A 23,259-nucleotide genomic window follows, 5' to 3' on the forward strand; every position below is an offset into this window, starting at 1 on the left:
TGGCCAGAGCTACAATTTTGGCATTGTTTGTTATTTGGACATGTATACAATTATATCATAATTGGTTTGTTAATTAGCTGCTTTATTTTTTATTTAATCCATTTTTTGTCAGTCATGGGGCTTGAGTTCTGGGCCTAGGCACTGTCCCTGGGCTCTTCAGCTCAAGGCTGTTGCCGTACGCTTTGAGTCACAGTGCCACTTCAGCTTTTCTAGTGGTTAATTGGAGATAAGAGTCTCACAGACTTTAGTGCCTGGGCAGGCTTTGAACCAGTCTTCTGAATAACTAGGATTACAAGTGTGAGCCACTGCACCCAGCTAATTAGCTACACCACACAAAATAGTATTTATGTTCTGCACTGTCACCTTCTATTTCTTAGGTGTTCAACGATACTCTATTCTTTTTTTCAACAAAAAACTACCTGTAACTTCCACAATTGACATGTGTCCAGCAAAGATAAATGGAACATAGTCAAAGAAATAAAAACAAAGACCCTAATAATAAAATATGGCAATGTTCTATATTCTGAAAATTCAGAGAATGAACCTTAGTTTGTAATGGTAAATTCCCAAATAACCACATAAGGGAGCTAGCTTTTCAAAAAGATCTTTAAGGTTGAAGGAAAGGATGCAGGCTGGTAGGAGATTAATAAAAATGAATGTGGTTAGTCGTGGAGGAAAATTTGTGCAGGAACCTTTAAGACAGGGTTTCTTCCTAGGAAGAGAAACAGACCCAGTTGGAAAACACTGAAGATATCAAAGCAAAAGGCAGACTCAATGAAAAAATGTTAATCTGGGTCAAGGATGGGTTGGATAGTAGGCAACAGAGAGCCTGGAAGCGGAGCAACTTACGTTGGGCATTTGTAACTATTTGGAGAAGGATTGTGGGGGCAAGTGGTAGAAATGATTTAAATTTGGATGGTGGTGTTGTTTGGAAGGGAGAGGAACAGGCTATCAAGGTCTTAGCAAGAAGACTTGTCACCCATTTACAGCGCAAACATTAGGAAGACAAAGGTAATGCTGGCATAGAAATGAAACCAAGCACATATTTTATAATTTTTAGGGAGAGTAATGGTGGGGATGAGATTAATGGGATGAGGAATAGTGGGCAAACATAACCAATTAAATCCAATAAACATTATATAAAAGTTGAACTATATAATTTGGGAATATAGATGAGTTTGAAAGAGATAGAAGAACTATGGAAGGGGTGACATTGTTATAATCCAACATGTTGAATTGAAACCTCTCCATATAACTACTTAAAATACATAGAGACACACAGGTATATGTACACATATATATAATAAAATAAACAAATGTAGTCGATCATGGAGGAAAATCTGTACAGGAGCTTTTTAGTACAAGACCTACTAAATCAGTGTTTTGGGGTGAAAAGAAACAATGGAAGCAAACTGGCTACAACTTGAAGTGATGTGGGGAATCTTACCTTCTTTAGCCACATCTACTTCTTTTTCCTTATAGAAGTTTTCCAAAATTAAGTTCAGTTTTTCAAAAAAGGAAATGAGGTTTCTCCTCTTCTTTGAAGATTTAAAAATTACAGACCTGAGGTCTCCCAAGTAACTGTTCTAAATCACAACATCGGAAATGTTACCGGAATCTTCATTCCAATCAGTCATCCCAGACAGATTCCTAGCAAGACACACAAATGCCTCTGACCAGGATGTGCTGCTGGCTACACAGCATGCCTGATCCGCCATGTGCCATAATAAGGCCTCAAAACGTGAATTGAGATGTTTAAACAATTGGTCCTCTCTTGAGAGATATTTTTATGCTTCCTGTTCCATGTCTTATGATTATTTTTGGCACTTTCCTAGGAAATTCCACTTTTGTCTCAGTCATTACCTGGGAGCTCAGAGGACAACAACAAAGGAATTTGGAAAGAGGATATAGTGGCAGAGGGCAGAGCAGTTAGCCACTGTCTTTTGATCCTCACAGGAATGGCCAGATGTTTGTTTAGTTTTTATCTTCTTAGACCAACTATTCCATCAGAACTATTACCCTAAAGTAGATTGCATTGTGACAGAAACCAAGTAACTTCTTATCTCCACCCAAGGTGAAAAGGTAACTCTTGTGCTTACTTGTTCTTCCTTCAACTGAGTAATATGCTCTATCTGTGGTCTAAAAGTCATTTCCACAATCTCCAAAGGTCGAAATGCTTCTGTCATAAATGGAAATTTAACAAAAGAAAAAGATCAATCCAAATACTTTCCATTAGCCTGGTGTCAATGGTTCACACCTTGTAAGTCTAGGTTATAGCAGTCAAGACTGAGGTCAGAGGATTGTGGTTCAAAGGAAACCTAGGCAAGAAAACCCATGAGACTTTTATCACTCTTTTAACCACCAAAATGCTGGAAGTGGAGTCATAGCTCAAGTGGTGGAGCACTTGCCTTGAGCATCAAAGCTAAAGGACAGTGCTCAGGCCCTGAGTTCAAGCCCAAGACTGGCATAAAAAAATCTCTCTATTAACATCATTTTGCTGTATGGTGAAGGGGGTTCTTTTTAACAAAAGTCCACTGATGTGTACAATTTATGAGTAAATGTATACAATTTATGCATATATAAATTTATGTATGCACTTATGCCTACTATTTATTTTCCTTCACTTCCAACATCAAAAATTCGAATGAAAGATTTGAATGAAACTTTGTAGCTACACAAGCATTTCACCATCGTGAAAAGCAAGGCGCCGCTTTTAAATTTTGTTTTATGACTAATATTCAAAATACAAAGCAGGAATTAATCTTCTAATGAGCTGGGTAGACCTTCTATATCACTTTGAACTACTAATTTAAAGTGTTCTACCTTTAAAGATATTGATATTGGACAAGTGGTATTGAAAACTGCATTTCCAATAATTACTCCGTTGAAATATAATGTCAACAATTATAAAGCTTCCATGAATTTACCAGGTGTTTCACCACATGCTTTTCCAACTTTACTCACACAACCATCTTACCACCCAATCAAGCCAGTAGTCACTGATCTCATTTAGGAAAACCCATAGCAGTGAAGTAATTAGTTGAAAGGCTCATAGCATGTAACCTGAGTGTGTCAGCAGGAAGTTTCGTGAAATTCTAGGCTGTGAAGCTGAGAAGTAGCTAGAAATCATTGTCCTGTTAATGTCACTGAAGAGGAAGAAATGCATGGGAGAATTTGAATCATTTTCCCCAAGTCTCACTAATAATTGATAGAACCAAAGCCATAATCAAGTTTCCCAACTTTGGGGGTTGGTCTCATCCCACTCCATCCCCACCTCACTGCATCATAGGGCATGATGCTACCCTAGAAACAAAGACTAGAGAGGAGAGCATCTGGGGACAGTAGATAATCCCTGCTAAAGAAGATTCAATCCATATCTATCTTCTGGTTACATTTTGTGTAGTCATCTGTATCTATGAACTACACAATTTAATTACCAAAGTATTAGAAATTCCCAAAAGGGAATTGGATTCCAAAAAGTCTTGAATCATGACATTCACCTGAAATTTCAATTTAATTTGTCATCACCGCATTCATCCCTTTCCTTTGTTTGGTTTTATAGATGTTTGCCCAGGCCTTGAGCAGCTCTCAATCATTTAAACTTTACACTCTACATGTATACTCAGGAAGTCATTGATTCAAGGGCAATAAGATTGGCTCAAGTTTTGTGATGGTCACATAAAAATAACCGCACCTCCTTGATCTTAAAAAGAAGAAAGATCAATTTCAAAAGCAAACAATAGGCCTTTTGTTTCAAAACTATGGGAGAACTAAGTTTTAAAATCCCCAGACTACCTATGTCTGGTATTTCCCTCATACAGTCATCCATCAGGTTTCCACAAGACTTCAAGAAACTTCCCCAGTATGTTGCAAAACAATTGAAACATGAGAAGTGAAAACACAATGCTTCATGGGGCTGAAGTAGTCTTTTTCAACATTTGTGCCTTCAAAAGCTGCTTTAGAGCAATTCCAGTTTTACCTAGAATCTCCAGTTTTACCTAGAGAACTTTACCATCATTGATTTTTAAGTTGTCTTGCCACCCATGTGTGCATGTGAATAAGTGCACATGTGCTTGTGTGTGTTGGTGTGTGTGCTGGTGTGTGTGTGTGTGTGAGAGAGAGAGAGAGAGAGAGAGAGAGAGAGAGACAGAGACAGAGACAGAGACAGAGACAGAGACAGAGAGACACAGAGAGAGAGACAGAGAGAGACAGAGAGAGACAGAGAGAGAGGAGAGAGTGGAGAAAGAAGAGAGAGAGGAGAGAGAGAGAGAAAGAGAGAGCACCTAAGCACTATTATTTAGGTTTGCACTCCAGGCTGGCTCCCTATCACTTGAGCAACTACCCTGCCATTTTCCCCCTACACTCTTTTTCTAACAGCAATGATAAATACCAGTTTCACAAAAGAAAATCTGTGACTTCACAGTGGAATTCCACAACTTTATGATACAATCCAGAGATCTCACATGTGGACTGCCTCTGATCAGATGGAGCTGTGGAAGAGTATTTGAGGTATGGAAGAGTTTTTCTGCAGCACTGATCTGGCTGACACATTGAGAAGGTATTTGGGAGATGGGATGATTTGAACCTGCTGCCTACTCCAGGATTCACTGCCATGCTTTGTTCTTTCCCCAGATTTTGAGGCGAGGAAGACCTCAGGTGAGGAGGATAACTCGCTATTTAAGGCAATTCTAGCATCACAGAGGTCAAGGCAATTCTCTTCATAAGGCTAGGATAATACTCTGTTTACCGTGCATAAAACCTCTGGGTTTTATTAAAGGGTTGGGCTCTAATCTCAAAAAAAGTATTTGTAGTTATATTGGCAGATGAAACACATTTTTCCTGTGCCTATGTTCTTGGACATGGAATATAACAAATATTCAGGGAGAAATAACTATTTTGAAGGGTTTCTATTTTTTTTCCTGTAGAACATCATTTTATCTCCTCTTCTACTCAGTTATATTGAAAGTTGTGTATAAGACTGATATTTTAGTTACAAATCCTGTATTTCATCTCAAATTATCTAAATGAGTTTTGCTTTTGTTTGGCTACAATCTTTTTTTTTTTTTCAAAAATCTGTGAGGAGTAAGGCCATATTCTTCTAGAAAATGTGCTTTTTTTCCTCCAGGGCATGAATCAGCATGTATTCCCTTGGAGTTGAGTACAAAAGATCCAAGATACTTATAAACTTTAAGAAAGGATAATAAAATATGAAATGTACTCAGAGCTTTAAATAAGAAGGATTATTTGCTCTATTTCAGCTAGACAAAGACTGGATTGTTAAAACTGGGCATGGTGGCTCATACCTTTAATCCTAGCTGTATTGGAGGCTAAAATCAGGAGGATTACGGTTCAAGGTCAGCCTGGAATAAAGTTTCTGAGACCTCAACTCAGTAGAGAAAGCTGGAAACCATAGAATACATCTGTCTTCCCAGATACATTGGGAAGTGTCAATAGGATGACAGTGGACCAAGCAGAGCCAGATAGAAAGGATGACCAAAGCAAACAGGCCTGGAGGCATGACATAAGTGGTTGAGCACCTGTTTAACAATCTCCTAGTGCTCAGTTTGAAGCCCAGGACTTCCAAAACAGAGAAGGAGACTGGGTTATTAACCATAGAAAACTGAAAAAAATAGATGCTGGGACCAGTTTCTTTTCTTAGTTTACTTTTTTCTTAGCAGATTTTATTACATTTATAAATAGCATTCCTTCCATATTTGCTTAGCTTCTCAGTAAGTTATTTAAGCTGACCAACTGACATGCTTCCAATTAACAAAACTGATGTTTAAGTGAAGAAATGGAACTAATGGGTTTTCTTTTTTTTAATGTAATTTAGGGGCCGGAAGTTTAGTCTGATGGTAGAGAGCATGCCTAGCAAGCATGAAGACCCAGGTTCAATTCCTAGGTACCACATACATAAAAAAAAGCTGGAAGTGGTGCTGTGGCTCTAGTGGGTTTTTTTTCATATATTTTTTATTGTAATTAATAGAAGGGTTACATGATATTTGCCAGATAGATGGTGCATTAATTCCCATACATTGATACCCTTTCACGGCTCTAGTGGTTTTGACTAGCCTTCTGAAAGCCCAATGACAGAGCTCCGGGCCTGAGTTCAAGCCTCAGGACTGGCAAAAAAAAAAAAAGTAGTTTTACAAAGAGGTTACAATGCCATAAGTCAGATTATGAGTTCAATGCATCCAGTGTCACCACTTTCACCATTCTTTCCCATTTTCCTTCTCCCATTCCTATGCTCGAATTACACAGTTCATTTTTTACATAATGTACCTTGAATGTAATGGCTGCGTTTTCTCATCTTTCTTCCCTCTTTTCATGATTGCTTCTTGATTAGCTAGGTCGGTGAAAATAATCTTGCAATTCTCAGAGAGCCACAAAACAAAGCATATCCCTGAGTCTCTTGCTCAGCTCATTTTGAGCAAAATATAAGAGAGTAAAGATATAAACCATCCTGTTATACAGTTGAATGAAAATGTCTCTATAGTAATTTATACCTTGAAAAAGATTTCCACTTCTAAAATTTCGAATTTTCAAGTTGTGTAAGAGTAACTCATTGGACCCAGTGGGCAAAAAGAATTAGGGAAACACTTGGGTGTGCCTAAGAAGTATTTCAGGAATTAGGGACGCCTCTAATATCATCTATAATGAATAGAGAAGGGACAGAATGACCCTGGAAACACAAGCCAGAAAATGGCTTGATGCTTACAAATACATTTATTTTTAAAAAAAAAAACAGTTCCAACAACTGGAATGAGATTAAATTAATTATTATTCAGGTAGATTACCACAAGTGAAAGATGTTGGCTTCCAGAAATCGAACAACAGGCAGAACTTAAGTTGGCAGGGAATAATGAAAATCTGTCCTAGTAAAACTTTCTAGTTTTTAGCTTCAGCTTTTCTCCTCCCAGATGCCCTGTACAAACATAGCTCCTCCAAAGTACTCTGTGTGTGTGTGTGTGTGTGTGTGTGTGTGTGTGTGTGTGTGTGTGTGTGTGTGTGTGTAAGAGGAGGAGGGGAGGGAATGGGAGAGAGAAAGAATGCTGAAATCAGGGCTTAAACTAGGGCTTGGACACTATTCTTGAGCTTTTTCACTTAAGCCTGGTGATTAATTAGAGAAAAGAGTCCCACAGACTTTCCTGCCTAGGCTGGCTTCAAACCAGGTTCCTCAGATCTTGTCTCCATGAGTAAAGAGGATATGCCAAAGGCACCTCTTTTCATGTTGCAGCTAATCTCTCTTTCCTCTCCACATACCAGTATCTCTCTGTAGCTCTCAGTGTCTTGTAATTCTTACTATTTTCTTCCATATGTGCTAGTAAGTGATGAGCACACCTTAAATATCCTCACTGGACTTCTGCAGACTGTATGCCCATAACTCATCTTCCATTTCCCAAGTGCCTTGGGTGTATTTGGTGTTCTCACTTACGCATTCTTTGGTTATTTATTGGATGTTTGCTTTGTGCCAAGCCTTGAACTGAGCTTGAGTAAACAGTGGTACATGAAACAGAGACAGCAAATGAATAAATGACCATCCCAAATACCAAAGCCAAAAAAAGCCTAATTTTCTGTTTGTGGCATATGGACATTCTGATATGTCTGTCTATAATCCTAAGAAATTAGCATTCTGCTTGACATCAGTAGCAAACCGCGGTGTTATGTCCCCAACTGCAGGCAAGGGAGAACGCCTTTTAAGCTAAAAGCGTTGTCTTTCCCACTGTATATGGAAAAATTGACTATGCACTTCCATGGACAAGGGTTGCGAAGAAATGTTTATATTGGAACAAGCCCCATCTCTGAATCTGGGCTTGTTTCTGAATGGTATTTTGTTTCCTTGGATCAGGGGAGGAGTGTGGAAACATCTGTAACTAAAGTATTGTTTTAAAATCAGCACGATTTTCCCCCTCAAATGACAGATAACAGAATTGCTTTAAATCTAACACTCTGGGCTTTCTCTATCCTTTTCCTCTCACAACTGTGTATGACTTGGTTTTCATTAAAAGGGCAATGCCAATTGTAGCACTCAGGAATTGCCTTTCCCTTCCCAAACTGCCTTCAGTTTTCTAAACAGGCTGTCATGGAATGGCTGCCAAAATTACAGCCATTATTTGGGAACAAAATTGCAAAGCTACAAGAATGGGACAGACCATAAAGTGATTCTGAAACTATCCTCCTAAATTTTTACTTAAGAAAAGCATAGGTTATATATGCCATTCACAATTGTAACTTAAGTGAAATAAAATATGTAACTAAATAGCATCTTGCCCTCACCCCCAAAAAATCTCTAAATCTTTAGACAGAGAAGTTGATGAGAAGAAATTATAGGAAAAAAATCAAATAACATGAAAAGATGGGAAATCTATAACAATGCTTAATACCATTCACAATTGAAAAATAATAGAAGTAGCTTACAGATAGTTCATGATACCGAAGTTAAATTTTTATGCATGAAGAATTTCTCTTCTTGAGACATTTTTCTTAATTTTGTTACCATTAGCTCCTCCAATTAAGGAAGTAGTATTTGGGATGGCGATATGTTTTTATTGCTTCTAGAAGCAATTGGTGTCTATTATATGCATTTATTTGTAAACTGTTTGCAAATAGTCCTATTATCATAAATTCTAAAAAAAAATTCCAAAAAAGACCCCTGAAAGCCTTGGGTCTTGTCCTGAAAATCTATTCCACTCTTCTGAGCAGATAGACAAAGTATTTGTTAACTGAATTTTACTGCTCACATTTAACAAATAAGTACACTTGGGATACAATCTCATGGTTACTTGTACCACAAAAATCCACCAACAATAGAGTGTTTCGTCCACAGCCTGAAAATAGGAATGAGTCACAAACCTTCTGTGAGCTCTAACCTCCCTCAGTACTGAACGACAAAAGTGTTTGTTTCATGGTTCAGTCAAAATTTCAGTGATGGTATTTTATTAGTGCAATTTATGAGCCATAATTTTCCTATTAGGTGCAGCCAGATATATGTCAAGCTGCCATATATTCTGGCTGGCCAGACATCTGCTTCTGATTCATGAGGGGAAACACCTGCACACATGCCGGTGTGTGTTACACAAAGGACATCCTTTCCCAGGGCCATTGTCAGATCCCTCGAATGGAACAAGGGAGGTGTCAGAACACAGGCAGATGTTATATAGCCATCTGCCACCACAAAGTGACTTCTCTAATGAGTACTGCATTATTTGCTTCATGGTCAATATCAATCTACCTACAGAAAACAGTTAAACACCAAGTCTTTTTCTTTAATGAACGTATCCAGTGTTTCATTTGAATAAGACAGATTCCCTAATGCATTGCTTGTTGGAGGACAAATTGGTACAACCATCCCAGTAAGTAATAAATGTATCAAGAAAAAAACTCAAAACATTAGCTATAAAGCATTAGATACAAGCTAAGATGAGTGCTAAGTTTGATGAGCAAGATGTCCGATCTGGAGTCAGCTATGGTGTTCTCATGGAGAAAACAGAGTTTATCCAAGAGTGTTGGAGCCACAACCTTCACCCATCGCGGCCCTATTCAAGATGCTTAGGGAGTGGGTACAACACCTTTTAATGATGGTGACCCTCCCTTTTAAAAGAAAGAAGATGGAATGTCTTTTGTGAGATTCTTGATAAACATAAGAAAGTTTGACTTTCTTCTCCCATATCTCCTTGAGAGGTAGAGGTGGGCATCATAGGTCTGTTTGCAGTCCAGACAATGTGTGAACTTTTACAGTGGCTCCAGTTTTGGTTTTTTTTTTTCCATTTTCCTTTCCAGTCATCATCAAGACCTACAGCTTCTCAATAGTCCTGTATGTCAGTACGTTGAAGTTTTTCCAAATTTAGACTTAGGAGCTATGGAACAAAGAATGTCTTTGCCAGCCTTGCCATTCATTGATTCTGTAAGGCTGGTGCGATTGATACTTTTTATTTATTAAGCCAGCCTGTGAAGGCACTGATTCGGTGACAACTCTGGCAACTCCAGGTAGATTCGTGTGTGCAGCATTAGCTGGTCCTCACAACCACTCTCCATGGTCCTATGGGGATCACTCTCATTTTCCAGAAAGGGAAACTGAAGCTGAGCATTAAATTACCTGGGCAAGATCATCTAGTGGGAGAGTGGAAGGTGAAGTCCAGAGCTTCTCATACTTTGCATCACTCCAGTTAGCTCCAAAAGACAGAGCAACAGAGAATTGTGTTCACTGTGAGAACATAGCATCAATATTGTCAGCATAAACTGAAGCCCAAAGGCTGCAGATATCTTAAATACACACATATTTGCAGGAAAAAGTCATTCATTTTAAATTAACGAATGGTATCCAGGAACGTGGTGGACAAATGGGCACTAGATGCATATGTGAGCATTCATTAGCATGCAAAGAAAATCGGCCAAAACGCAGATTTGCATTATTCGAGATGGAAGTGAGCATGTTACATGGTGGGGTTGGGGGGAAGGGTTGGGATATACAAAGTATTTTTAGAAAACAAACACAATAATTCAAAGGAAAAACATTTTATGCCCTTAATGTAATGCCCTTTATTCTGGTTAACATTTAGCTGCTGTGACTACATTGAAAAAGAAGACCTATCAAAACAGATTGGTTGAAATGAACTTCTTATACAAACATTTATCTCTTTTGATTCTCTGCAACTGAGCAAAGAGAAAAATGTCACTTTGCCTAGTTTATTGTAAACTATGATGGAAGTGTCCATATATGTACATGCAATATATTTTTAGACAGTGTAATTTCAACTCTCAGACGGATAAAATTCAACTTGCTGGTCTTTTCAGCCCTTACTGGTTACCTCAGAAATATAGCTTACAAGAAGCATTTATAACCATGCCATTTTCTACGGTCCCCTAATGAGAACACATCAAGTTCATACGCTTCTACCAAATTACTGTTTGGAGTAATTACCTTTGAGAATACCTTTTCACTTCTACAAACAGCAATTATTTCCCAAGAGTTGATTTAACTTCTTATGTAATACAAAGTTGAGTTCAGGACATTAAAGGAGATGATGTTGTTATTATGGTTTGGACTATTTTTGGTGACTTGCCCCTAAGGAAGAGTGAGAAGCAGCACCTAAAAACATGAAAGAAGCATTGCACTCTGTCTATTAAAACAGTACAGAATGGAGCCATGAGGAAGATGTGATTTTTAAAAAGCTGGATATAAATAACCTTTCATATTTTGGCCTATTTTGGGAACCATATGTAATATTTTTTCTAACAAAAGCTTTTGTTTCTGAGTTTTAAGCCATCTTGGTTGATAAATGAGCATTTTAATAAGCCTTTGAAGTAGTAGTAAAAGTAACTTAATACTTCAATGAATACACATGACTGTCCACCTAGAAAGCCAATCAGATGTCACTTCATAGCTTCCTGACCACTGAAGAGTCCCAAATGAATGGCTAGCAGGTCTCTCTCTCTCTCTCTCTCTCTCTCTCTCTCTCTCTCTCTCTCTCTCTCTCTCTCTCTCTCTCTCTCTCTCTCTCTCTCTCTCTCTCCCTTCCTTTCTTCCTTTATTCCATCCTTCCTTTCCATTATCATTAACTAGTTGTACAAAAGGGTTTAAATTCAGTGTGTCAACTTATAAGTACAATGCATCTTGATTAATGACACCCTTCCAGGAATTTCTTTCTTATTCTTGCCACACCCTGGGAAGAATTAAGGTGTTCTGTTTCTCTACAATGGTCCCCCACAGATTTTGCCTTACCCTGCTCAGGAAGCTGAGCACAGAGCACTCCAATATGAAGGCTCCCTTGATAGCTGGAAACTAGCAAAAGGGAGCACTCAAAATAGCTCTGTCTCACTTCCTCCCTGACTCAGAACTCCCTTTTGGGTAGAAGTTGTAGCCCCCAAAGACTGCAACTCCAACTGGCAACCTTCCTCCTCCACTGCTCTGGCATACCCTGGGTTAGTGAAATAGTTTTCTTTACCACTTGGGTCCTAGGAACAGAAGGTCTTTGAAAATTCTACTGGATTTAAATTTCCCAAGTTCACCACATTCCTTGCTCCCTGTAAGGAGGACATATTTCTTCAAGCCATCACCCACTCAATTCTGTTCATTTGAATCTGCTGATCTTTATGTACTGCTGGGCTCCATGCATCTTAATAATGCCTTTCCAAAATCCATGCTTTCTCCATTTCCTTGCTTATGGAGAAAACCTTATCACAATCACTCACTTCAGTCAGCTGTTTGGTACACAATTTGCTTGCCTTTATGTAATGGAAAACAGAGAAGAAATGATACCCAAAAAAGAGAGAGAGAAAGGAGCAAGGAAGGAGGGGAGGGAGACAGAGAGGGTGGGAGAGAGAGAAAGAATGGAAGGAAGGAAGAAAGGAAGGAAGGAAGGAAGGAAGGAAAAAAGAAAGAAAGAAAGAAAGAAAGAAAGAAAGAAAGAAAGAAAGATAAAGAATTTAACAAATTGTGATACATTATCTTAAATTCTCTAAGTCATTTATATTTGGTTCAGATTATTGCACAATCTTTGCTACTTCTTCAGCTCCATATCAGCAGTGAGGGCAAATATTGGCCCAGCTTGTGAGTCACTCTTTTTATGTTGTGCCAGTCTAATGGTTCTGAGGATAAAAGTACTTTGTGACTATGGCTCAACACTCTTGGGGAGTGTTGACCTGTGAATCCTTTTACCTGGATTTTAGTTTTGCTATCAATTGGAAAATCATTGTGCATTACCTTTTACCTCTACCACACAAGCCCTCCAGATTGCACAGGTAGCCTAGGAGAAAGAACTGTTCAAATGTAACAATTAATGGAAAGCAAATTAGCCCCTCAGAAGAATTTACAAACTAATGAGTGCTTTTACTGAGACAGACATCAGACCTGTGCAAGGAAGGCTGCCACATAGAAAAGTCGATGCTAGTCATAAGATGAAAAACAAAGGAAGAATAAACCAAGGAATGTTCTTATGATTTTTTAGCTGTGTGTCATAATAAGGTTACATCATGTCAATCACCAGGAAATGAGGGGAATTCTCCATGTGCACCTGAATCCATTGTCAAGAACACATTAGTCACTTCCCACAGAAGATGCAGCATCTCATCGTCTAGGCATGGGAATTCAGAATGTAGCCGCACATGAGCAGTGTCTTTTATTTTTTTCTTTCTCTTTCTTATTTCTTCCTTTTGACTTCCATGAGATGTTATTCAAGCTCCATATATCTTCATAAATAAAAAAGTTCACTTATGAGAGACTACAAAACTTATTTCAAACTTATTCTTCTTTGGCCTTAACAGGGATAATTTCATAGATTTCCACACATTTTCTTTCCGATTTCTCCTTATGTGTATGCAACCATAGACATTTCACACTAAACATATATGCTTATTTTAAATGTGATAAAGGTATGCTATTTCTCTTCTGCAGCTGAGTTTTCCCACAATAGTATACTTATAAGACTCATTTTATAATAGATGATTTGACAAATTATTCTCCAATTTGTTCTTATTGATTCATTGTTTACAGATTTAAATAGTTTTTTTCCTGTTACTACATTTTTAGCATCTACTTGCTATTATTTCATCATTATTTTAAGTAATAAGGACATAAAAATGAATAAGACACTACATCTGTTCTCAGTGAACTCACTGAGATGTCAAAGGGATGTGAATTAAAAATTATTATGTTCCATATTCTCTAATGAGGTATCTACAAAGGGCCAGAGGAATGACTGAGAAGTCTCAGGGGAATTGGGGGAGGGGAGCAAGAAACCCTGGCCTCCATGGCTACATACTTAAAGGTGGAAATATATGGAAGGGAGGGCACAGAATGTGGTTAATTAAGTCAAGAGCCTTATGCTTGAAATTCCATCTACTCTGGAGACTGAGATCTGAGGATCATATTGAAGCCAGCCCATATAGGAAAGTCTGTGAGACCCTTATCCCCAATTAACACCAAAAAGCTGTAAGTACCATTATGGTTCCAGTATTAGAGCCCTAGCCTTGAGCACAAAAGGTCTAGGACCCAGGCGGTAAGATCAAGCTCCACAATCACACACACACACACACACACACACACACACACACACACACACGTGTTAAATTGTGAACCAAGGTTGATTCTAAAATGATGAGTTATGCACATATATGTGAATATATATGATTTTTCTCTAGCCAATAAATTTTATTTACTCATGTAAGCAATGAGCAAATAGTTACTAGAGACTTGAAGCAAAAAAAAATGCGATCTAGCAAGGATTTTAGTAATTCTAATAATAAAGAGTAACCTGGAAGAAAGATATTCTACTAAGAAAGAGAGTAAAGTCAGGAATAAGTACAATAATTCAGGAGAGAGAAGTAGTAAGAGCTTAGACTAAGCTGAGATATTTGGAACTAGGAGGAAGATTCAACTTGGTAACACCAGAAATATAATGTAAACCTTACAAGATCACAGTGTACAAATGAGTGGAAGGAGATGGGAATACAGTGACCCAGGTAGAGGCAAGAAGCATATATTGTATAGAGAGAATTTTAGAAGTTATAATAAAGCTTATCAGCATGCAAATTGCTTTTATAATGAGCACATGCAAGCAATTCGCAACAATGCAATGAACAAATGTTCCTCCCTAAAAATAAAAAAGTAAATAAATGAAAACATTTGTTGTCTAAGTTCTAAACAGTTGCTCTGGTGACTGTTGTGTTTTAATAGTTTTTAACAGAAAGAAGTATGCAAACTTCAAATTAGCACATTCCAATTACTCAGCCAGTTATAAACATTGTATCCAACACAGAAATCAATTTGGAGAGCTTCTAATCCAACAGTTCATCCCAATATTCTGGAGATGTAAATTTAGATTGTAAGCTTATAATAGTTTAGCACTGTACAAGATCATTTCAGTATTCTCTATGGGACTTCATTAGAATAAAGAAGATTACACTGGTAGTAACTGTGAAAAGGAAGAACCAGAACTTAAGTGCTACTATTTTGTCATTCTATGTGCAACCATTTTCCAGTCCTTGTTCACTCTTGGAGGCATTTCAAAAAATTATATGCATATAATTAAATTTTGATTAAAATTAATTAAGTAAAATTGATTAATTAAAATTAATTAATTTGATTTAAATTTAATCATTGTTTCTATTCATGTCTCACAATCTTGATCACTCACTATGGTGATCTCAGTTATCTTCAATATGAGGATAATAGGTTTGTAAGAGACATAATGGTGGGAACCATGTTAAATTTTATATGCCTCTAGCCCTGGAGATGCATATAAAAGAGCAAAGTCAGGAATATGTAATGTAGAGAGATTGGGGGCAGTTTCCTAAAAGAAGATGGAAGACAAAACTGTGGGAGGATTGATATCACATGCCAAAACTATGTAGACAGAAAGGAAGGCATTTTTGTATTCTAGGAGTGTACCCTAGAATACAAAACCCACCCTCACTACTGCACCTCACCCTCCAAAACACAAAACTAAGACATACATATAGGAGACAGAGATCAGAAAAGAGAGGATTTTTTTTTCTGGAAACCAAGAAAGAACTTCAAGAGTGATTCAACCATGTTAAGTACTATAATGTAGTAGAACAATTAAGATGAAAAGGCAAAGCCATAGACATGAATTGGTTTTCTCTCTGGCAGGACAGTGTGCTAAAATAAAGGCAGAAGCTACATGATGGGTAGAGGCACACACTGAAAAGAAAGAAGAGCTAGTGTGGTTGGACTCACTTGAGAAAGAGAAAGATGATGGGGAAGATGAGACGAAGGAAGGATTTTTAGAATCTCAGCCCAAAAGGAAGATGTTAAGGCATATTCAACTAAGATCCGGCACCCATCTGAACTCTAAGACTCCCCGCCCCCCCTCCACTCCCCCCCCCCTCTCTCTCTCTGTGCCAAAATGTGAATAGATTTCCTCAATTTCCAGTCATGTATTCTTGTCTGGACATACAGTGTCATCCCAAACCAAAATAGCAGGGCCAAGCAACTACAGACTGAAATCTCTGAAACTCCTTAAACATATTAAGCCTTGGTTTATCTCAGACATTTTGTTTCTTGTAACAATAAAAAGATGATGAGCAGAGATGGTGTAAGAGAGAAGGAAGGGAAGCACAGAGCAGAGTCTGAAGGATACAGAAATCTTGACCTCTGAGCATGGAAAGACTGAGAACTAAACTTAGAGGCACATAATTGCCAGACAAGTGCACTGCTACTTGTGTACCACATCCCCCAATCCAAATGGGGAATGCTACCACTAACAAAATAGCAAACGATCTTAAGGATGAGTCAAGACAGATGGGCAACTTTGAAAAGAGAGCTATAGTGAAATTCCATCCAATGGCTTCTATGTTCTGACATGAAGAGGTAGTATTATCTGCTGAACAGAAGTGGGTGTGATCGAAGTTTGGGATACATTTCTTCTTCCTACTAGCTGAAATTAATGTTTCTTTGATGAAGTACCAACCTGTGAGGAAGAATATGAGGAGAGAACTATTTGCCCTGGTTACTCCCTGAATGACCTCTTCAGTGACCCAGGGAGAGGGTGACACCAAATCACTCCAAATAATAAGATCATTTATGAGCAGCAGAAACTGACCAGACTTCTCAGCTGTGAAAAGTATTGCTAGGTGGGGTGTGGTGGCCTGTAATCCTAGCTACTCAGGAAGCTGAGATCTAAGGATCGCAGTTCAAAGCCAGCCTTGGCACTAAAGTCCATGAAACTCTCATCTCCAATTAATCATTAGAAAATGGGAAGAGGGGAACAGTCCGAGGGGTAAGGCAGTAGCCTTGAGCCAAAAAGCTCAAGGGCAGTGCCCAGGCCCAGAGTTCAAGACCCATGACTGACCCACCCCCCCAAAAAAAGAAAGGAAAAAGTATTGTTTCCCCGAGTTCACTGAAGGGAAATCATTGTCATTCATAGACATTTTAACTTCCAAACACCCTATGAAAAGACATTTGCAAGGCTGCACTATGAAGTGTAATGAGCAAACTGGTGTCACCCATGAAAAGCACTGAGGCCAGTCCTTGGTGTCTATCCATGAATATTAGCTGCCATTATTCATCAAAACACACTTGAAGATGACAGAGATGTTTGTCACACCACACTATTGATTTTTCTAAATGGTTAAAGACTCATCAAAATGCCCTACATACCTTTATAGTCCTTTCTCCCTATTTGTTTTTTATTCTAGCTAACTCAGAAGACTACATCCCTTCCTTTCTTGGAAATGTGTCCACAGCATTTGCCCCAGTAAATTAAATTTTTTAAATAAGTCAAAAAAAAAAAACTGGCAGAAACTAGGTTGTGTAACCATAGCTCAGAAGGCGAAAGTGAAAAGAACAAGCCCGTTTCAGGAGGTGATGTGAGAATCCAAAGCAGAAAGCCAAATGTTTGAGGGAGATTTAATTAAAAAGCAATGCCACTAGAGACTTGTTATACTACGCAAGCATTATAATATGCAAGTGGAAATCACTACTATAACTGAGTAACTTAAAACGTATTTTAAGTAAATTTTCAAAGAAAATGAAGCAATGTTCATCAGTATGAATTCATGTCTTCATCCCTTCAGCTAATTCTTCATAGGGAAAACCTGTAACACTTTGGGCCTACGAACTTGATCCTTTCAGTTTTGCAGATAAAGAGGCATATTTATCAGCAAGTGAAATACTTCAATAGGCTCCTGTTGGTACCTATGAGCCCAAATAAGTATTACCTTGGAGCATCATCATCATCATCATCATCATCATCATCATCACTGTCATTATTATTGTCATACTGGAGTTTGAACTCAGGGTTTTGCACCTGCTAGGCAGGTGCTCTACTATTGACACCATGCCTTCAGCTCTGGCTATTTTGTAGATAGGGTCTTGCATTTATGCCTAATCTAGCCTGGAGCACAATACTATTTATGCTTCCTACCACATTTACCATCGGTTTTTGCTGTTGAAATGGGATCTCATAAACTTTTTTGTTCACAATAACCAAAAATTTCAATCCTTTTGATCTAGCCTCCAACACAGCAAAGGCGACAGACACTTCTAGTGGAGTTGGCAAGTCACATGAACTTTTGGGTTGGACTGGCCTCAATTGGCAATCCTCCTTGACCTCTGTTTCTCTAACAGCCATCACGCAGGGCCAAGGGACAGTCCCGTGAAGGAAAACTGCATTTCCACCTATGAGAATTCACATTAAGGAATGCTGAGAGATAATCACATAAATATGCTGCAAATACCATGATAATGATCTTCCTACTCTTTACCAAATGAAAGAGCCTGGCTTAAGATTGTTCAAGACAGCTCTGTGATCCCCAGAATTCCTCAGAAGATGAGTCATTGTCCCTACATCATTAGCAATTAAATTGAGAGCTGGAGTGACTTGTAAACTAGACAAGCTGTGGCAGACACTGCCCAGAGCAGCAAGCACAAAGGTAATTCTAGGAGCCAATACTAGGAGAGACTAACACTGCGTGGTCTATCTAAGTTTTTCTCCTGGCTTTATTATAACATTCATAAGATAAAATTCTTTTGACCTGGGTGAAATCTCAGTGGAATGCTGAAATCACTTTCCTAATCAAGCTGTGGTGAAATCACTGACAAAAAAAAAAAGAAGGGAAAAGAAAATTTGAAAATCAACTTGTCCTATTAAAATGTGAGGAATTTCAATTACGCAAACAAGGGCTTAGGCATACCCAATGGAGACTACATGGGTAATTCTCTCCAGATTCAAATAAAGTCAATCAAGAGACCAAGTTCTTGTGTAACACATGGCATAAGGCATTGTGTTTATATTGATGCCTTGGTTATAGGTTTCTATAGAAAAAATTGGTACATGTTAAGCCATATTCAAGCCCAAAGTTATCAATAGCTTAATTTAAGGCATAGATATTTTACCTTTTACTTTTTTTTTCTTTTTGCCAATCCTGGGGCTTAAACTGGAGGCCTGGACGCTCTCCCTGAGTTTTTTGGCTCTACCACTCCTCCTAACCAGGGCTTCCATTTGCCTACCTGCTGCATTTTACATGTTTTTCTTTCTTTCATATTTTTCTTTTGCTTTTCCTTTTTAAATTTTATTTTATTGTCAGGGTGATATATAGAGGGGTTAATAAGGTAGTGAGTATATTACTTCTTAACATTATTACCCTTTCCCATGTTTTTCTCCCACTTTCCCTCTCTTCACCCCCTCCCCAGTTGTAAAGCTCATTTCCAACATATTGTCTTATGAATATTGCTGGTGCCTTACCTCTGCATAGAGGAATTGAAAAGTATAATTCTTTCAGGTGGACCTAATCCACAAGGAAGAAAACATTGCTAGGTTTGCACCCTTCAACCCTGTCCTCTCAGCAAAAGGCCAAATGATTGCCCAGTACAAATTTTACCCTGCCTCCTTTTTTCTTCTCTTCCCATACAACACAAGCCAGGAGCCAAGTTATCCTTCACCCAAGGTCATAGCCTCAGCCTGAGCAGTAGATAAGTGGGAAATGACAGCCCATTAGAGTGAAGTCACCTTCTAAATTTGGCACAGCTTAAAGATTTTACCTGGTGTGCAGACCAACCTAAACAGGACATGAAAGACTGAAGACCAATCCAGCCCTAACAGAGAGCAATGGATGGATTCACAGTGGATGTTTCCAAAAGCACACAGGACTCAGATGTGCTATCCCTGTTCACACCATCCCAATCACTGCCTGTTAAGTGAACAATAAGCATAAACACATCATGGTTGAGTGACCTTTCCAACCTTGGTCAAATATTGGGTTATTTGGGGGAACTTTGTAAGCACACAGATTCTTCACAATCTTCTGTAAATCTAGGGCTATTTTAAACTACAAATGTTAGCTGTTGATAAATACAGGTCCTTGGGCTCATCTTCAGCAGTACTGGATCAGCAGTTCTCTATGTGGTTATAACTTGGTCAATGAAGAGTTCAGAAGCCATTGTTTTGTAGGTTAAGTGGGAATTTTTATAAAACATTTGCTACTATTTTTTGGGTAAGGGTAAAGGTGACACTGGGGCTTGAATTCAGGGAGGTTGGTGTTCTGCCACTTGATTCACTGGCTTGGAGATAAGAATCTCACAGACCTTCCTAACTGAGCTGGCTTTGAACTTCAATCCTCCAATCTCAGTCTCCTAAAGAACTCTGCTACTCTTAACCATTCCTCTAAAAATTGAAACCATGAAAAGTGTAAAGTGCAACATTATATATGAGTTAATAAATTGGCTTTGTGGGTCAGGACCATTATATATATTTTTAATGAAGTAGATAAATTTAAGGTGCACTATACACTAAGTTTACTGAGTGTCATATGACTCTCTGTGCTGCATCTATATTTGTGTGTGCATTTCCAGATCAATATCAGTGTCAGTCTAGATACTGATATGAATATCGATCTTCATACTGAGAACACATTGTAAGTCATGATAAGAGACAAAAATCCATGAAATTACATTTGAGTTATAAGTTCCTTGCTGCAATGTTAATGTCATCCCTTTCTTTTGCTTCCCACTTTAGTTTGGGAAACAAAGAAGTTTATCATCAGCCATAAACTCCCCATTATTAATTAAAATTGGTCCCTTTTGGCTTTCCATGTTCTAAAGTAGAAAAGGTGAAAATTTTTTTCCTATTTTTTATAGACAAATGCCATTATATTCTAGCAAATTTCCTTCAAGTAGGCCTATTAAATTTTAGTTTTACAGTCCTTCAAAGGCGTATGTTAGGTTTTGGTCTTACAGTCCAGACTGATGTGTGTTTTTATACTGTGACTACTGTCTACATTGTTTTATACAGAGAAAAAAAAAGGCAAGAGGAAATGGGTTTGCATAGCAGTCAGAAGGACTTCAGCCAGATATAATGAAAACTTCCCTGGTAACCAAGACAGTACAAAACTACAATGGGTCAATAGGAAAGGGGGAAAGGCAAGGAAATCTCTTACTGTGCATGTCTGTGGGAACGAGTCAGATTCTTATCTGTCTGGAATTCTTTAGATGTAAGCTTATCTGAATGGCAAGGAATGAACTTCAAAAACTGCAATGCAAAGTTTACCCCTGAATCACTGAGATATGTAAAAAAAAAAAAACAAATAACTATATGTCCCTAATGAGCTCAATCACATGAACAGGGAGTAATCGAAAAGGACTGAGGATATTGGAGAGAGTCTTTCATTATTAGACAGATTTCAAGATGGTTTAACCTCCCACATTCACTTAGCTTCTCTAGCTCTCAATATCTAATGACTAGCATGAAAGAAAATAATGTTTGGTCAGCACCTAACAGGCTTAACAAGTGTAAAAATTAACTTTCTTATCCTTTCCCTTTGTAATATATTAGAATCTGAAGAAATAAAATTAAAATAAATTTATGAAATAAAATTTATGAACGATGTAGCTCAGCTCAAAGTTATCTCTGAACCCATTGTTACTAAAACCAGAAGTCTGTTTATAGAAAGCCTGATATAATTGCACACACTGACTAGTGGTCATGGATGGGTTTGGATTGGAAGAAAACAATACAAAAATGTCTTATGGTTGACTCTGATTTGAGTCTTTCTCACAATGATGAAACAATGTTAAAAGTGTTTCTTCTCTGCAAAGGGAAAGAAGAGGGAAAGAAATTATGCACCCTCCCCCCCTCCAAAAAAAAAAGGTATTGGTGGTTCACACCTGTAATACCAGCTACTAGGCAGATTGAAGTATGAAGATCATGGTTTAAAGCCAGCCTAGTAAGAAAAGTCTTTAAGTCTCTTATCTACAATTAATCAGCAAAAGCTGGAGGTGAAAGTGTGTAGCTCAAGTGGTAGAATAAAGACCCTAAATTCAAGTCTCAGCGCCAGCATACACACACACACACACACACACACACACACACACACACACACACACACACACAAGATCTGAGCTATATATATCAATTAACACTGCACATATAAGCATTCATTTCCATATGCTTTAGTAATAAAGAAGTAGTCTACTATTCACCTAATACTTCTCTCAGGAACTACTAATTGCAATGAACTTGTCAGTAATAAAACTGCTTTTAAATGTGTCGTTGCAGAGATGTGATACCGGCTTCTTCCGTGCCTTGTCAGGAGAGTGTTTGCCCTGTGACTGCAATGACAATTCCAATGAATGCTTGGACGGCTCAGGATTCTGTGTGGTGAGTCAGGGACTTGTAAGAGCACAAACTGCTCATCAATCCCCTTTCCTATGCTTTAATTTTCTCTGCAAAAGACATTATGGAAATGTCTTCTCATGTTAAGAGGCCACCAAGGCTTTTATACAAATGTACATATGTGTTCCAGGAGGTTCCTGCCTCCCCACACTCAACAGCTGGTTTCCTGCTGTAGGCCAGCAGTGACAGGGTGAAAATAATACACAGAGGAAGGAACCAGGCACATCCAGATTCCTCTGTAATAGTATAGTTTGCCATATGCTTGGCTTCATCCCATATAAACCAGGAGAATAAAACAGTTGTTGCATAGCTTATTATGGCCCAGAGATAAAATTTAGTTCTAAAAAGTATTTACAGTTGAACCAAATAGCCAATGAAGATGTAATCATGAGGCTTCATCTTCAAGCCCCACAGAGAGCCACAGAGACCATTTTTCTCCCTTCCTTGAAATTAATTATCCAACAGACTGATCCTCTATGAAGCATGATTCAGAGATGGCTTCTGACAGAAAAGTACTTACTGCACAATCCTTGGTTTAGTGTATGAGTTACACAGTGAGAGTGGACAAGAAACTACTGACAAGAAATAGCCTCAGGAGAAATCAAAGTTACCATTTTTAAGACCTTATGACCCAACACCATGGTTTTCTTCATCAACTATGTGACATGGCAAGAAAACTCATTTCTGCAAGTTTCTATAAAGCAAAAGAGCTTTTCTCAAACTGCAAGAGTTTTTCTTATGCTTCAGGAAGATTTAAATATGCTTAAGATTAGATTAAATACGCTTAAGATTGCCCCAATTAAAGAATTTTAATTCAAAATGGCCTCTAAGGTACATGAAGGTATTATTTTACTCACATCTCATATGAAAATGCAAATTGGAACACTTCTATTTATTTTAAACCTAGAAGTTGTCGTTTTTCTAGGTGCCGAAAATTAAGAGGCAAAATATGAAGTATTGCTATCTTTTTGCAGTGCTTTTTAGCTCTCATATTTGTTTTCTCGCTCTCCCTCTCCCCCCCATCACCACTTCTTAAATAACCATTACATTCAGGATGTGCTTCATAGCCGTGTAGGCATACCCAGCTGCCAAAGTCTACCCTTTTCTAATGCTTCCACCTCCGGTTTCC

General features: G+C 38.2%; 1 protein-coding gene across 1 annotated transcript in view; it reads left to right on the forward strand.

Moving 5' to 3' along the window:
• Positions 1–23,259, forward strand: part of Lama4 (laminin subunit alpha 4) — a 132,566-nt gene that overhangs the window by 14,627 nt on the left and 94,680 nt on the right. Inside the window, exon 3 of the mRNA XM_090338257.1 lies at positions 22,014–22,115. Within this exon, the coding sequence (XP_090194383.1) occupies positions 22,014–22,115 (102 nt within the window). The remainder of the gene's footprint in view (positions 1–22,013; positions 22,116–23,259) is intronic.

Source organism: Megascapheus bottae, chromosome 8 (genome assembly GCF_031878675.1).
Source record: "Megascapheus bottae isolate mThoBot1 chromosome 8, mThoBot2.hap1, whole genome shotgun sequence".
In the NCBI taxonomy this organism is placed as follows: Eukaryota; Metazoa; Chordata; class Mammalia; order Rodentia; family Geomyidae; genus Megascapheus; species Megascapheus bottae.